The 16,944-nt window shown below is 42.0% G+C and overlaps 1 protein-coding gene across 4 annotated transcripts in view; it reads left to right on the forward strand.

The window, feature by feature from the left end:
* Positions 1-16,944, forward strand: part of LOC311244989 (anoctamin-9) — an 80,822-nt gene that overhangs the window by 49,829 nt on the left and 14,049 nt on the right. For all 4 annotated transcript variants that reach the window (XM_084334719.1, XM_084334717.1, XM_084334718.1 and 1 more), the window contains 6 exons: positions 1,899-1,956; positions 2,057-2,154; positions 3,574-3,770; positions 13,635-13,787; positions 14,389-14,536; positions 15,321-15,443. In XM_084334719.1, the coding sequence (XP_084190845.1) occupies positions 1,899-1,956; positions 2,057-2,154; positions 3,574-3,770; positions 13,635-13,787; positions 14,389-14,536; positions 15,321-15,443 (777 nt within the window). The remainder of the gene's footprint in view (positions 1-1,898; positions 1,957-2,056; positions 2,155-3,573; positions 3,771-13,634; positions 13,788-14,388; positions 14,537-15,320; positions 15,444-16,944) is intronic.

Raw genomic sequence — 16,944 nt, forward strand, 5'->3', positions numbered from 1 at the left:
AACATGATTTGTGGAGCTCCCTCTGGTGTTGTGATCGTGGTATTCACTGACCTTTGGGAAGTATTTTGCCATGTACATGGGTACCTTGGTCGTGTAGTGTATCTTGTAGACCAGGCCCATTGCAAGTTGCTGTACTCTGTCATCTACTCTAAGCCATCCTAGGTTGTCAAAGTGGGCAGGGGTGAGGTGGGTTCTAGGAGTAAGGTCAAGCAGTAGTCTGACCAGTTTGTTTTGAGATGTTTGTAATTTTGTTTTTAGCGCCTTTGAGGTGCTTTGGTACCATGAGGTGCAAGCATAGTCGTAGTACCCCTGAATGAGTGCTCCTGCCAGAGTCTTCAGGGTATTCTTGTTTACCAGAGAGGAGATCCATCTAGGGGTAACAGTACTGTATATTTGAATACCGTTTATGTCACAAATGTATCAGTACTAAATACCTATATGTCCCTATGCCATAAATGTCATGTATGTTGTGTATGTCATAAATGTCTATATGAATTGAAAATGGGGGACCCTGATGGAAACAAGACAAACGTCTTTCTCAGGTCTGCATCCCCTTAACAATTGTATGTATTGAGCCGTACTGTAATTGTACCCATTCTGCAATCTGTTAAATAAAGTTTTCATTCATTCATTCATTCATTCATTCATTCAACACATAAGACACTCAATCAATGATTAAATTAAAACATATAAGTCAACATGTAAGACACTCAATCAATAATTAAATAAAAACATATGTCAACATATAAGACACTCAATCAATGATTAAATAAAAACACAAGTCAACATATAAGACAATCAATGATTAATAAAAACGTATAAGTCAACATATAAGACACTCAATCAGTTATTAAATAAAAACATATAAGTCGACATATAAGACCCTCAATCAATGATTACATAAAAACATATAAGTCAACATGTAAGACACTCAATCAATAATTAAATAAAAACATAAGTCAACATATAAGACACTCAATCAATGATTAAATAAAAACATATAAGTCGACATATAAGACCCTCAATCAATGATTACATAAAAACATATAAGTCAACATATAAGACACTCAATCAGTTATTAAATAAAAACATATAAGTCGACATATAAGACACTCAATCAGTTATTAAATAAAAACATATAAGTCAACATATAAGACACTCAATCAATGATTAAATAAAATCATAAAGGTAACACAAGACACTCAATCAATGATTAAATAAAAACACAAGTCAACATATAAGACACTCAATGATTAAATAAAAACATATTAGTCAACATATAAGACACTCAATCAATGATTAAATAAAACATATAAGTCAACATATAAGACACCCAATCAATGATTAAATAAAAACATAAGTCAACATATAAGACACTCAATCAATGATTAAATAAAAACATATAAGTCAACATATAAGACACTCAATCAATGATTAAATAAAATCATAAAAGTAACATATAAGACACACAATCAATGATTACATAAAAACACAAGTCAACATATAAGACACTCAATCAATGATTAAATATTGTCATCAGGGACATTGAATCCCTGTGTTGTGTTAATTACAGCACCAAGAAATGATGTAGATGAAAAACTAGTCATACCTCGTCTTATAGGGACTGCTACCTTATCATATCATGGAGCTGTAATAAACACAACACAAGGATTCAACATCCCGATGACATCACTGGTGGCCATATTCAAACTCATCTACTATAACTGTCCAACTAAATTAATGTGTGAAAAACTGTTTATAGTTTTTGGATGTGTGTGAGATTATGTGCAAAATAAATCAGCAGCAGTGCTTTTTGGTGAAGTGTCCCTTTGGTGAAGTGCCCCTCAAGGTTGTACACTTATTAGAGGACTAATGTAATTTCTTAATACACTTCATAGGATAAATGGCCACCCCGGTCGCTATGTGCGGATAGCAGGGAAATGGAGACTGGAAGAAGTGAGCATTGTTTATAATTACATTTATTTATTTTAATTTTTCTTTTTTAAACATGAACATATTTTCCTGAACTTTTGTCTCCCAATTTCTGTCCACACAGTGTCACCCCAGTGGTTGTCTCACAGACCTCTTCATCCAAATGGCCATCATAATGGTCCTCAAACAGACCATCAGCAACGTCTTTGAGTTCACTGGCCCGTGAGTGAGCATGGAATCCTCTGCCTTTAGCTTTTATGAATTCATCTTCACCGTCAGTTCAAAATAGAGCATTGAAATCACTTCTCCTGACCAACGAACACGTTCCATTATGGGCTCCATATAAACTGATACATATTCACCTTGTCATATGAATCCATGTTCTTGTCATTATCTGTGTCTTATTTTCTTTATCAAATCACATGAGCCAAATATGATGAGTGAGTCTGTTAGTGATAGGGTTTGTGTGTGTGTGTGTCTTATAACTATGTAATACATTGATGTTTAGTGTTATTTAAACAGTTGTTATTTTCTTTGTATTTATCTTGAACTCATTGATAGATACATACTACATATTCCACATTGCTGAAACGATTTCCCGTAATGTACTGACCGGAGGGTTTTCAGGCAATTCTCCTTCACGTTCCTCTGCATTATATAATAATTAATGTTTTGTATATGTGTAAAAACAAACCAACATCAAGCATTGCAGTTAAGTGTCAACTCTTTCACTACCACACTACCAGTGGTGCAGTGGTGGTCCCACGCGGTACCACGCTGTCCCAGCACTTTTCTGAGCAGAAGTACGCGCACACAAAAATGCGTTCACAACTTTCACTCGACTCATCGCGCCATGCGCCAAGTACCGGCATTTATCTATCACCTAGTATTTGCATAATAATAGGATACCAATAGCATAACAAAGAACGAGAAGTGCAAAACCAAAATACATGCCCTGTGGGGGTTTGCTTGAGCTGTGGAGCTCTCACTATGTGACAAATGGTCCCGACTGGAAGGATGAGACATTAAGTTGTGCTTCAGAAGGAAACTGTCCTTCTGTAAACTGTAGTACATTGTTAATTGAGTTTGTATTTACTTTTCTAGTTTAAGTTAATTCAATTAAAGAAATTGTAACTACAATATTGTATCTACAATTACATTTAAAAAAAAATTCAACCATATCTGTTGACAATATAATTTCTTTATATATTGAAGGCTACATCCTGCTACCTTTTTCAGCTTCTCTATTTCAAGGCAATATTTACAAAAACTAAACTAAAACTAGTAATTTCCTATACAAACATGTGTCCTACTATTTATGCATAATAAGCATCTGTTCTGTGCGCACGCGAGGGAACATGTATGCGCATGCGCACGGGAGAGTCATTTAAACAGAGTACAGGCACTTCTGATATTACGACTGCACCCCTGCACACTACAGAAGGTTAACCCTTTCACTACCACACTACAGACGGGGCTAACCTTCTGTAATGTGGTAGTGAAAAGGTTAATCCTTTGTCGTGTGGCAGTGAGAGGGTTAACCTTCTGTATTGTCGCAGTGAAAGGGTTAACCCTTTGGTAGTGTGGTAGTGAAAGGGTTAATACGTGTTACTCCTTATCAAAGCTGCTGTCTCTGTCTAGTTGGTTCTGCAGGTGGCTGAAGAGGAGACGAGGCCAGAAGCTGCGTAGGAGGTGTGCCCACTGTTACCTCAAAGACGACTCTGAGACCAAGAGTGGGGCAGAACTGTGCGACAACTGCAAACTCAGACACTGGCTCAACAACTACCGTCTCACCGACGTTGACTCCTTCAGTCTGTTCGACGAGTTTCTGGAGATGGGTATGTGCCATGCTACATATAGATCACATGACACTACTACATATAGATCACATGACACTACTACTACATATAGATCACATGACACTACTACATATAGATCACATCCACATGACACTACTACATAAAGATCACATGACAGTACTACATATAGATCACATGACACTACTACATATAGATCACATGACACTATTACTACATAAAGATCACATGACACTACTACATATAGATCACATGACACTACTACTACATATAGATCACATGACACTACTACTACATAGATCACATGACACTACTACTACATAAAGATCACATGACAGTACTACATATAGATCACATGACACTACTACATATAGATCACATGACACTACTAAACAGAATCCAAGAAACGAATCTTGACGCTGTTGTAGTTCTGGGCGATTTCAATAGCGCCAATCTGAGGAAAGTATTACCAAACTTCTACCAGCATGTGACTTGTAATATCCTAGACCATTGCTACTCGCAATTCAAGGGTGGTTACAAGGCTAATTCTGCCAGTGGCTTTGGAAAATCCGATCACAACGCCATCTTGCTTTCCCCGGAGTATAAACAACAACTCAAGTGCGCGCCGGTAGTCTCGCGAGAGGTGCAGAAATGGTATGTCGAATCGGAGGAGGCGCTCCAAGCTGGACTGGAATGCACAGACTGGAATGTGTTCCGCGATAACACAGATAACCTAAATGACTACACGGAGACAGTGCTGGACTTTATATGTACTTTGGTGGAAGAAACAATCCCCACTACCACAACTAGAGTTTACCCAAATCAAAAGCCCTGGTAGACAAATCCGTCCGTGAGGCTCTGAAAGCAAGAACTGCAGCCTACAATGCCGGGCTGGTGGCAGGCAACATGGATGACCACAAGGTGGCGACATGCAACGTGAGAAGGGCAGTAAAAGAAGCAAAAAGGCGCTACAGGGATAAAATTTCACTGCAATTTGAACAGGCTGACTCCAGAGCTATGTGGCAGGGCCTCAGAACGATGACAGACTACAAAGGCACCTCCCTCAAGCTGAACAGTGACATCTCCTTAGCAAATGATCTCAACACCTTCTATGCGAGGTTTGAGGCTGGTAATAACAACACCAGCCCACAGACCACTGCAACGGAGGGGGGGGGGGGGGGGGGGGGGGGCTGCTGAGGGAGACTCAGTGTTTAGGGTAACAGAACATGAGGTGAGGAGGACCTTTAAGAAAGTGAATATCAGGAAGGCAGCAGGCCCGGACGGTATCCCCGGCCGCGTCCTAGAAGTCTGTGCCAACCAACTGGCCCCGGTATTCACTGACATATTTAACCTGTCCTTGGAACAGGCTGTCATCCCCACCTGTCTGAAGAAGTCCACTATCATCCCTGTACCCAAAAAATTCAAGCCTGCTTGCCTTAACGACAACCGCCCTGTAGCTCTCACCTCTATAGCCATGAAGTGCTTTGAGAAGCTAGTGAAGGGCTACATCTGCTCCTCCCTCCCCACCAACCTGGACCCCCTGCAATTTGCATACCGCCCCAACAGGTCCATGGAGGACGCCATAGCCCATGTGCTGCACACAGCAGCATCACACCTGGACAAGAGGCAGGGGAACTATGTGAGAATGCTATTCATCGACTACAGCTCAGCATTCAATACCATAGTCCCCTCCAAACTCATAGCCAAGCTCAGGGACCTGGGCTTGAACTATGACCTCTGCCAGTGGGTCTTGGACTTCCTGACGGGTAGACCCCAGGTGGTGAGAGCAGGCAACTGCACCTCCTCATCCATCACCCTCAACATAGGGGCCCCCCAGGGCTGTGTTCTGAGTCCCCTCCTCTACTCCCTGTACACACATGACTGTGTGGCTCAGCGGAACAACAACACAATCATAAAATTTGCTGACGACACAAACGACGAGAGGGCCTACCTGGAAGAGGTCAAGGTCCTGGCGGGATGGTGCCAAGAGAACTGCCTCTCCCTGAACGTCAGCAAAACAAAGGAGATGATTGTGGACTTCAGGAGGTCGGGGGTCAGGGACTACAGCCCCCTCAGCATCGACGGGGCACCGGTTGAGAGAGTGAACAGTTTTAAGTACCTCGGAGCCCACATATCCGAGGACTTGACATGGACCACACACATTGACAGTGTTGTGAAGAAGGCACGGCAACGCCTCTACTTCCTCAGGCGCCTAAGGAAGTTCCAAGTCAGTCAGAAGATCCTTAAGAACTTCTACTCATGTACAATAGAGAGCATCCTGACTGGCAATATCACCTCCTGGTTTGGGAATAGCACCGCACAAGACCGTAGCAGACTACAGAGAGTGGCCCGTTCAGCCGAGCGCACAATTGGAGGGGGGCTTCCCACTCTCCAGAACATTTACAACAAGCGGTGCAGGGGTGATTGAATGAATGAATGAATGAATGAATGAATGAATGAATGAATGAATGAATGAATGAATGAATGAATGAATGAAAACTTTATTTAACAGATTGCAGAATGGGTACAATACAGTACGGCTCAATACACACAATTGTTAAGGGGATGCAGACCTGAGAAAGACGTTTGTCTTGTTTCCATCAGGGTCCCCCATTTTCAATTCATATAGACATTTATGACATACACAACATACATGACATTTATGGCATAGGGACATATAGGTATTTAGTACTGATACATTTGTGACATAAACGGTATTCAAATATACAGTACTGTTACCCCTAGATCCTGACAGAGTATATACATATGATGGGGAGGGGACTGTACATTAGGAGGGGGTGGGTAGGAGGGGGTGGGTGGGTGGGAGAGAGATATACATACGGCGGGGAGGGAATATATACATGCGGTGGGGAGGAGACTGTCTATTAGGAGGTGGTGGGAGTTTGGGGCATTTACGGTGGCCAGTTTCGAATTGCAGCCTCCCGTAGGTGCTCTTTAAGAGCGGTTTTGAATGTGGGTAGGGATTCACATTCCTTTACAGCTTTGGGTAGGGCGTTCCACATTGATGTGGCATAATTGCGAAACGTATTTAGTCCCTTGTTTGAGCCGAATCTGGGTTTAACATGATTTGTTGAGCTTCCTCTGGTGTAGTGGTTGTGGTATTCACTGACCTTTGGGAAGTATTTTGACATGTACATGGGTACCTTAGTCGTATAGTGTATCTTGTAGACCAGGCCCATTGCAAGTTGCTGTCGTCTACTCTAAGCCATCCTAGGTTGTCAAAGTGGGCAGGGGTGAGGTGGGTTCTGGGGGTAAGGTCAAGTAGTAGTCTGACCAGTTTGTTTTGTGATGTTTGTAATTTTGTTTTAAGCGCCTTTGAGGTGCTTTGGTACCATGAGGTGCACGCATAGTCGTAGTACCCTTGAATGAGTGCTCCTGCCAGAGTCTTCAGGGTATTCTTGTTTACCAGAGAGGAGATCCGGTACAAGAATCTAGTTTGTTGGTTGACTTTTTTTTATTACATTGGATGCCATTTTGTCACAGGAAAGATTTGCCTCTAGGATGGAACCCAGGTAGGTAATTTCGTCTTTCCTTGTGACAATATTGTCACCCACTGCAACTGAGAAGCCGTCGGTCTTGCTGAGTTTGTTATTTGAACCGAAGAGAATGGACTCTGTTTTGCCCATGTGTAATGATAGTTTGTTATCAGCGAGCCATATGCAGATTTTGCCTAGTTCCGAGCTGAGGGTTTTTTCAACCTGCAACTTGTTCTTGTCAGAGACCAGCAGGGCTGAGTCGTCCGCAAACAGGAACAAGTTGCAGTCACAGGCTGACGACATGTCATTTGCATAAATTAGGAAGAGTAGCGGTCCTAGTATGCTTCCTTGTGGAACACCACAGCTCACTGTGAGGGGGGGGGGATAGAGTACCGTTTACCTCTACCATCTGTTCGCTCCCCTCCAGGTAGGATTGCATCCAGCTCACTGATAAGCTATCAAAACCAATTGCTTTTAGCTTGTCAATCAGAATGGAGTGATTGACAGTGTCGAAGGCCTTTTGTAGGTCCAGCATGACCATGCCGCAGTATTTGCCCGCGTCCACCTCTTGTTTGATGTGGTCGTTCAAATAGAGGAGGCATGTGTCAGTGGAGTGGGACGTTCTGAAGCCAGATTGGAATTCGTAGATTAGATTTCTTTCCGCCAGGTACTTTTCGACCTGTTCGAAGACTATTTTCTCCATGACTTTTGAGATGGAGGTAAGAATAGAAACAGGGCGGTAGTTGCCTGGGTCTAATTTGCTGCCCTTTTTGTGCAGAGGGGTCACTCTCGCAATTTTGAAGTCCTTGGGGACGTGTCCCTGTTTTATAGAGAGGTTTATTATGTGAGTGATGACTGGGGTGATGGCAGCTGCTGCGTCTCTGAGGAATTTGGAGGGGATGTTGTCATGGCCAGTGGCCTTGTTAGGTTGGAGGGCGCTCAATTTTTTGAGTACCTCATCGGTTGTTACCATTTCAAGTTTGAAGTCGTCTTTGTGGACCCCTAGGTTTTTGTAGTATGCTACTATGTGTTCTACCCCATAATGCCCTGAGTGGGAGGGTAGTTTGTTTACCAGTGTTGTGGCTATGTTTGTGAAGAAGATGTTTAAGTAATTGGCTACATCCAGCTTGTCTGTGATGAGCGTGTTGTCCGTCTTTATGTTTATGTTTGAGAATCTGGTTTTAAGTTTTTTACTGCAGCCTAATTGGTTATTGAGTAATTTCCAAAGTTCGCGGGGTTTGTTTTTGTTTTCCTCAGTTTTGTCGTTGATGAAATTTCTTTTTGCGGTTTTGATCATGGTGTTTACGTCATTTCTTAGTCTGTTTCTTTGAATTTTTAGTTCAACCACGTGGGCTTGGAGTTCACTGTTTGAGCTTTTGGAAAGCTTTGTCTGACTTTTATGAAGTTCAGAGCATTTTTTGTCTCTGGTTTTCATAGCGGCCAGTATTTCAGTGTGCATCCATGGCTCAGCACGATTTAACCCTGGTGGTTCTTATGGGTGCCATGTTGTTGAGTATTGCTGTGAATTTTGTTTTGAATCCAAGCCATGTTTCTTCAACTGTGTACCACTGAGTTCATCTGACCAGTCCAAGCTCCCCAGTTCTAGGTTAAAGGCCTCTCTAGAGTAAGTTTTGAGGTCTCTAGATGTGACTGTTTTGTGACAGCCGGCCTTCTGTTTTAGCTTTTTGTGGGTACAGAAAATCATATAATGATCACTTAACCCGCATGCTATCACCCCTTTATTGGAGATCATGGACTGTGTAAGGCTAAGAGAATTATCAAGGACTCGAGCCACCCAAACAACTGCCTCTTTGAACTGCTGCGGTCAGGCAAGCGATACCGGAGTCTCATGGCAAGCACAGAAAGACTCAGAAGAAGCTTCTATCCCCAGGCCATCAGGTTGCTCAACGAACAATAACACTATACAACAACCATCAAATGCACTCACAGCACACACATCCGCACACACTCACTTTAAACAATTAATTTGCACAACAACCCATACCTCAGGACACCTTACTGTAAATTGTACCTAAATTGTACCTCATCCCATTTCTGCTCTGCACTATATAGTATTGTATATTAGTATATTGCATAGTATATATGGTAACTCAGTTACTGCTATCCTGCATTGAACATTGTACATATGTACATACTGAACACTTGTGTCTACGTACGTGACTTCTATTTTTTACTTTGACTTGCTATACTTATTTTATTTCATACTTATCTTTTGTCTAGCACAGTCTCTGGAGCGTAACAGAAAGAAGCATTTTGTATAAAAGTATTCTGTACTTCTGTATGACAACTATTAAAGAAACTTGAAACTATTAGGGATCTCCCATATTATCGGCCTACCGATATTATCGGCTGATATTGGCATTAAAATGTGATATCGGAAATTATCGGTATCGGTTTTCAAAAAAAATATTTTATTATTATTTAAAAAAAAAATCTACATTTATTTAACCTTTATTTACCCAGGCAAGCAAGTAAGAATTTTTTTTGATTTTATTTATTGTCAAAATATGCATAATGTTGTGTTAATTCCACGACAAGAGATATGTAATGTTAATTACCTGAAATTATTCAGTTTTTGGGGGGGGGGGGGAACCATGCATATATCAGTATCGGTTGATATCGGTATCGGAAATTAAGAGTTGGACAATATCGGTATATCGGTATCGGTAAAAAAGCCAATATCGAACATCCCTACTACATATAGATCACATGACACTACTACTTATAGATCACATGACACTATTACTACATAAAGATCACATGACACTATTACTACATATAGATCACATGACACTACTACATATATATCACATGACACTACTACATATAGATCACATGACCCTACTATACATATAGATCACATGACACTACTACATATAGATCACATGACCCTACTATACATATAGATCACATGACACTACTACATATAGATCACATGACACTACTACATATAGATCACATGACAGTACTACGTATAGATCACATGACACTACTACATATAGATCACATGACAGTACTACATATAGATCACATGACAGTACTACATATAGATCACATGGCACTACTACATATATATCACATGACACTACTACATATAGATCACATGACACTACTACATATAGATCACATGACACTACTACATATAGATCACATGACAGTACTACATATAGATCACATGACACTACTACATATAGATCACATGACACTACTACATATAGATCACATGACACTACTACATATAGATCACATGACACTACTACATATAGATCACATGACACTACTGCATATAGATCACATGACACTACTACTACATATAGATCACATGACACTACTACTACTACATATAGATCACATGACACTACTACTAGATATAGATCACATGACACTACTACATATCAATCACATGACACTACTACATATCGATCACATGACACTACATATCGATCACATGACACTACTACATATCTATCACATGACACTACTACATATAGATCATATGACAGTACTAGATATAGATCACATGACACTACTACATATAGATCACATGACAGTACTACATATAGATCACATGACACTACTACATATAGATCACATGACACTACTACTACATATAGATCACATGACACTACTACTACTACTACATATAGATCACATGACACTACTACTAGATATAGATCACATGACACTACTACATATCAATCACATGACACTACTACATATCGATCACATGACACTACTACATATCTATCACATGACACTACTACATATAGATAGATCACATGACACTACTACTACTACATATAGATCACATGACACTACTACATATAGATCACATGACACTACTAGATCAGGGGTCTCAAACTCGCGGCCCGCGGGCCAATTGCGGCCCGCTACTTGACATCAAAGTTTAGTGTTAGTGCGGCAACTGTTTGCTGCGTCGTTGCGCGAGTTGGACGTTTTATTTATTTGATCACTTGTAGGCTACCATAGCGCAGGCTCATGACAGCAATTCTCCGCTATCTCCTCTGCGACTGCAAGCAGTGCTCTGCATGTCTGGCTGTACTGATCCACTGTCTGTGTCTGTCTACTCTGGTCCAATCACATTCAGCGTCCCGTTAGCATTTTTCCCCCCCACCCACAGTCTGCGAATCAGAGCGTAGGGCGGGTCTTCACGGAATGCGTGTCGTCTCTTTCAACGGTCCAAGTCAGAGCGAGTTGACAGCGCATCTACAGGTAGTCTAATCTGCTGGTACTGTAGCTAGTAACCTCGTTCCCAGTTTTATCTCTGTGAGATAAATGTAGCTAGTAGCCTAGTTTCGCCAGCAGGCAGCTAGTAGAAAAATATGGAATGTTCAAAGATGGCCAGTAAAAGAAAAGTCGACAGTGAAAATCGCTGCAATTCAAAGGTGAATGGACTGAAAAATATGCGTGCATCCTCCCAGCACCAAACCAATGTGCCTAATATGCCAAGAAACGGTAGCTCTTGTGAAGAGTGGCAATTTGAAACGCCACTACGAAACAAAACACAGTTATTTTGATGCAAGCTTTCCTCAAAATTCAGTGCTAAGAACCACAAACATAAATGGAATGAAATCATCATATCAAGCTGCAAGCAGAATTATTGTTAAATCTATGTCACAATGAGAAAAAGCAACCAAGTCCTCACTCAGTGGCATGGGTTTTGGCTAAACACAAGAAGCCATTCTGTGATGCATACATAATAAAATAATGTATGGCTGAAGTGATGGAGACCATGTTTGAAGGCAAACAAAAGCAAATCCCCCTCAGATAGCACAGCAACCAGAATAACTGAAATACTGGCTGGTGATTTGATTAAACAGCTTTGTGATAGAATAAAAAAAATGCACAGTGCATTTCCATAGCTGTGGGTGAGTCCACTGACACCACTGAGAAGCCTATGTTCTGAAGAACCGTTCATGTTCTGAAGAACCGTTCATGTTCTGAAATGTTATTGCTAAAGATTGAGAAGATTGGATAACTTTTTTTGGAATACTTGAAACCCTTTTTTGTGGAATATTTGAGGCGGCCCAGCCTCACCCAGACTCTACCTCCAGCGGCCCCCAGGTCAATTGAGTTTGAGACCCCTGATATAGATAGATCACATGACACTACTACTACTACATATAGATCACATGACACTACTACATATAGATCACATGACACTACTACATATAGATCACATGACACTACTACTACATATAGATCACATTGTTATGGGAACAGAGGAACGGGACCCGAATAAGAGAATGCAAACAGTTCAACAGTTTAAACGCAACAAATAGCGTATATTTATTCACAACAAAAGATATCATAAGACAAGCAGAGTAATACAAACACAAACGAGGTGGTGGTGTCGTGCGAGTAGGCCGGGAGGGGCCTGGGTTGAATGCGATGTGTAGTTACTCCCAAATGTGTGGTGTAGCAATAATGACGATGTGTGTGTATTTAATATCTATATCTGTAATGGGGTCTTACCGTGTTGTATATGTCGTGGAACAAGGTTGCCTCAGCAACGCCAGGAAAAGGATATCGGGAACACCCCAGAGCGCATAAACACGCGATGGACTTGGTGAGGTAGGGGAGAAAAGAACCAACGGGGAAGAACGAGTGAACTTGAACGTGACGTGTGCGGCATGGCTATGAGGGCGACGTCTTCCAAAAGCAGAACTAGGCACAAGAGAAAAAGAACACGAGATTAGTAACCCAGCCAACATCTACCCAAGCTAGAAGGGAGAGAAGGTTAGGATTAACAAGGCAGATAACACGCGCAACCAACAACGAAGGTTTAACACTAGAATATAGAATGTATCACAGTGACTTGGAGATAAGGACAAAAATAGTCAGAGGTAAAATATTATAGTCCGGGGGGAAACAACAGTCTCTGATTGTAGATCAGAAGCAGCCGTGGAACGGAGGCGTCTAGTGGGACGCGCGCTTCAGGGCTGTGTAACAGCGCCACGCAACCTCTGGGGGAAACCGTCAGACGCAGGGACCTGCTCAGATGCAGCCCTCACAACACACATGACACTACTACATATAGATCACATGACACTACTACATATAGATCACACGACACTACTACTACTACATATAGATCACATGACACAACTGCATGTTTTGTTGGCCAAAATAAATTGGTGAAACTGAGGCGCTGTCCTTGTCCTCTTGCTCAAAGTTGGTGAGTGCTACCGTACATCCTTGGATGTTGTTTTTTGATGTATATGTTTTTTGGTTTAGCACCACAGTAAGAGCTTCTTTCTGGGAAGATGTGTCCAACTCTTCCACAGCAAGAATAAATAAACACTTTTGGTTCCTATCTTTTTTTTCTCTGTTGTCTGCTTCTCAGTAATCCAGTTCAGCTTCACCACCATATTCGTGGCGGCGTTCCCCCTGGCTCCTCTGCTGGCACTCATCAATAACATCATCGAGATACGTTTGGACGCCATTAAGATGGTCAACCTGGAACGCAGAATGGTGCCCAAGAAAACCAATGATATTGGTGAGAGGACCACTGGTGCACTGGACACGATTAGATTTGCTGACTTTTAGTCGGTGTCACAGCTGACTCCTGCGTGGACCGGGGTCAATGATGGGGTCAACGATGGGGTCAACACTGGGTCAACGATGGGGTATAAAATGGGGTGTCTTGAGAAAAATGTAACTCAAATGACTGTTATAATATCCTGTTGTTAATATGAAATGAAAACCTACTTCCAGTGACTTTTGGACGGCCCACAGGATGATGTAAAACCCACACTACGTGCCAATGAATTGTCAGTGACCATCTTACTAATTAATCTCTGTTCTGAGGGAGACCTGGCCAAGACAGTTCATATGAACATAAATAAAAACACAGACAGGGAATATAAATATAAACGCTTTAATGCATCAATCACACAAGGAAGAATAATAGGAATATATAATATATGAATATATGAGTCATATGAATTTTCTGACCTCAGTACGGGGGTCACCTGTCATAACAGGTGGACAACCTCTGTGTTACAATGTTACAGAAAGGTTTCCGTATGGTTTACTGTATAATATTGGGACAACAAGCCTGACATGCACGCCTCACATGTGTTTCTCTCCCCCATCAGGCGTGTGGACAGATGTGTTGGAGGCCATTGGTGTCCTGGCAGTCATCGCCAATGGGCTGGTCATTGGTGTTTCCTCAGACTTAGTCCCTCGCCTGGTGTACCGTTACCACTACGGTCCCTGTGCAAACGGCACAGCCACAAACACAGAGTGAGTGAGACATTCTGATCATCGGCAAATGTTTTCATATTGGTCATATTCACACAGCGGTCGTTTTGCTCATGCCATGCTCATGTTCGGTTCCTTTCCACCCTGTTCACAGAGAAAAATGGCCGCCGTGTGAATAATATTATGGTCAATAATATGGTCATAATATGAACCATATTATGGTAAATTAAAGCTGCAATAAGCAACTTTGGAGAAATTAGCAAGAGTGAGTTCACCTGCCCATCAGAAAGAACAAGCTTTCCATCACTTTTCAAGCCCATGCACACGCAACAAAGGTTTTCCACAGACTCCGAGAGGCACAAGCAGCTTTAAGCTGAATTTGTCAAAGAATTACATTTCCCAACCTCTGATTGGCAGGTGGTTTTGCACATTGTTTGTACTTTTTGAAGAGGAACACGGTGGTGGTCTTATTAGTTTTCTGACACTGGGAATTCCACATGGCAGGCAAAAACATATGATTGGCCAAAAACAACAGCTCCCTGCATCAATAACCAATCAGATGTTTTGAAAACTAACACCACGTGTTCATCGTCAAAAAGTACAGACAATTTGAAAAACCACCTGCCGATCAGAGGCTGGGAAATATAAAAAAAAAAATTAATTCAGCTTAAAGCTACTGGTGCCCCTGTGAATCTTTGCTGCATGTGCACAGGCTTGAAAACGGACTTCTGCTGGGCAGGTAACCTCACTCTTGCTAATTTCTCCTTTTGACCTCTTTGTGACCAATGACATTCTGCTTCACACATGCTTCCTTGTCTTTCCAAAGCTGCATGGAAGGCTACATCAACAGCACTCTGTCTGTCGCACGAATGGACGACCTGAATATCCATCAGGAGTTTTCCCCGGATCAGATGGTGACTGCCGGTGGCCTGAACGTCTCCTCCTGCAGGTTCCACCACAACTATGGTTTTCTTTGTCATCAAATTGTGGTCTTAAGCCTTTTACTACCACACTACATCGCGTCCCGCTCTTAAGCCATACAGAGATATACCTCATCTCATGTACCTAGTGTACTCCATCAACGAATAAAAACCAATACATCCAGCACCTGCCAGGCCCCGCCCTACTGCCGTACTATATAGTACTAGGCGTGGTCACCACTCACCCTTCCTCTATTTTCGTTTCCATCATAGCGGATGCGTGCACCCTATGCAACTAGTTGATATGAACAGTTTAGAGAAATTAGGTTGAGTGCTTACCGAAGATTTGCCTACCCCTGAAATCTTCGCGGCATGTTCTGGCGGCGCTCGTATGGGTTCTGCGACTCTGCAGCGGGATGCATTTCGATGCATCTCAGCGTCGAGTTCTGTAGTCTCCTTGTCTTGTTGACAGCAGACAGAGGGACAGCGTGTGAGGTGTAGCTATCGAGCTACCTCGCACAAGGTAGGACTTGCGCCACTAGGCATTATCGCTGGTGTTAGTAAATGCTGCTTGTTGTGAGTTGTATATCTGCGCCAGGGGCAGGATGTTTGGGTAAACGTCCAAATGAGGTAGTGTTGTCAAAAATATCGAAGTATCGATACATATCGATACTGAATATTTAAAATGGTTTCGATACTCATTTCCCGAAATACCGATACTTTCTGCAGTATCGGTACCAGCTGGCGAGTGTTCTACCGCAAGTTGTTGACTCGCTGTTCAGAGCACGCTTGCCCCTCCGGCTCCTCCAGCCCTCCCCCTCACAGAGTCACAGAGCCGTCTTCAGTTTGTAAACAAAAATGTTAGCTGAAGATGGCAAATGCAGAGCCTCCGCAACTTGTGCTTGTGGATAAAGAAAACAGCAGAAGTGCTGTTTGGAGGTACTTCGGGTTTGAAGTAAACAACGAAGGACAAGCTAAAGATGCACCAATGCTATTTGCAAGCGGTGTTACAGAGCAGTGGCCAACGCGGATCTCTCCATAAAGAAATGAAAGAGGTTTGTGACAGCTGCTCTTTCAACGTCACTGTGACTGAAGCATTAAACCATTAACTCTAGTTTAATACATGATACGTTGTCTACTGATGGCGCATAATATCAACAGCTGATTCGTTGTTAGTAACGTTACAGCTTTCAGCTAACGTTAGCTACTGCTAGCCGTTAGCTCCGTTAGCTTAGCTGGCCACTTTTATAATTACTGCATGGAAACGGAGTAACGTTAACGTTTAAACGTTATGTCGAGGTCATACAATACTACAGTCGACATAAGGTTAACGTTACCCCGTTTCCATGAAGTGTTTAAATAGCAGCAATCTTGTTAAAAATGTAACGTTACTAAAATGCTTAATGCTCCGAGCATAGCCTCTCTCTCTCTCTCTCTCTCTCTCTCTCTATCTCTCTCTCTCTCTCTCTCTCTCTCTCTCTCTCTCGTTATCTTTAAATAAAAATCGAAACTGTTACTAACTGTAATACA

The sequence above is a fragment of the Notolepis coatsorum genome, assembly GCF_963971535.1.
Source record: "Notolepis coatsorum genome assembly, chromosome: 18".
NCBI lineage: Eukaryota > Metazoa > Chordata > Actinopteri > Aulopiformes > Paralepididae > Notolepis > Notolepis coatsorum.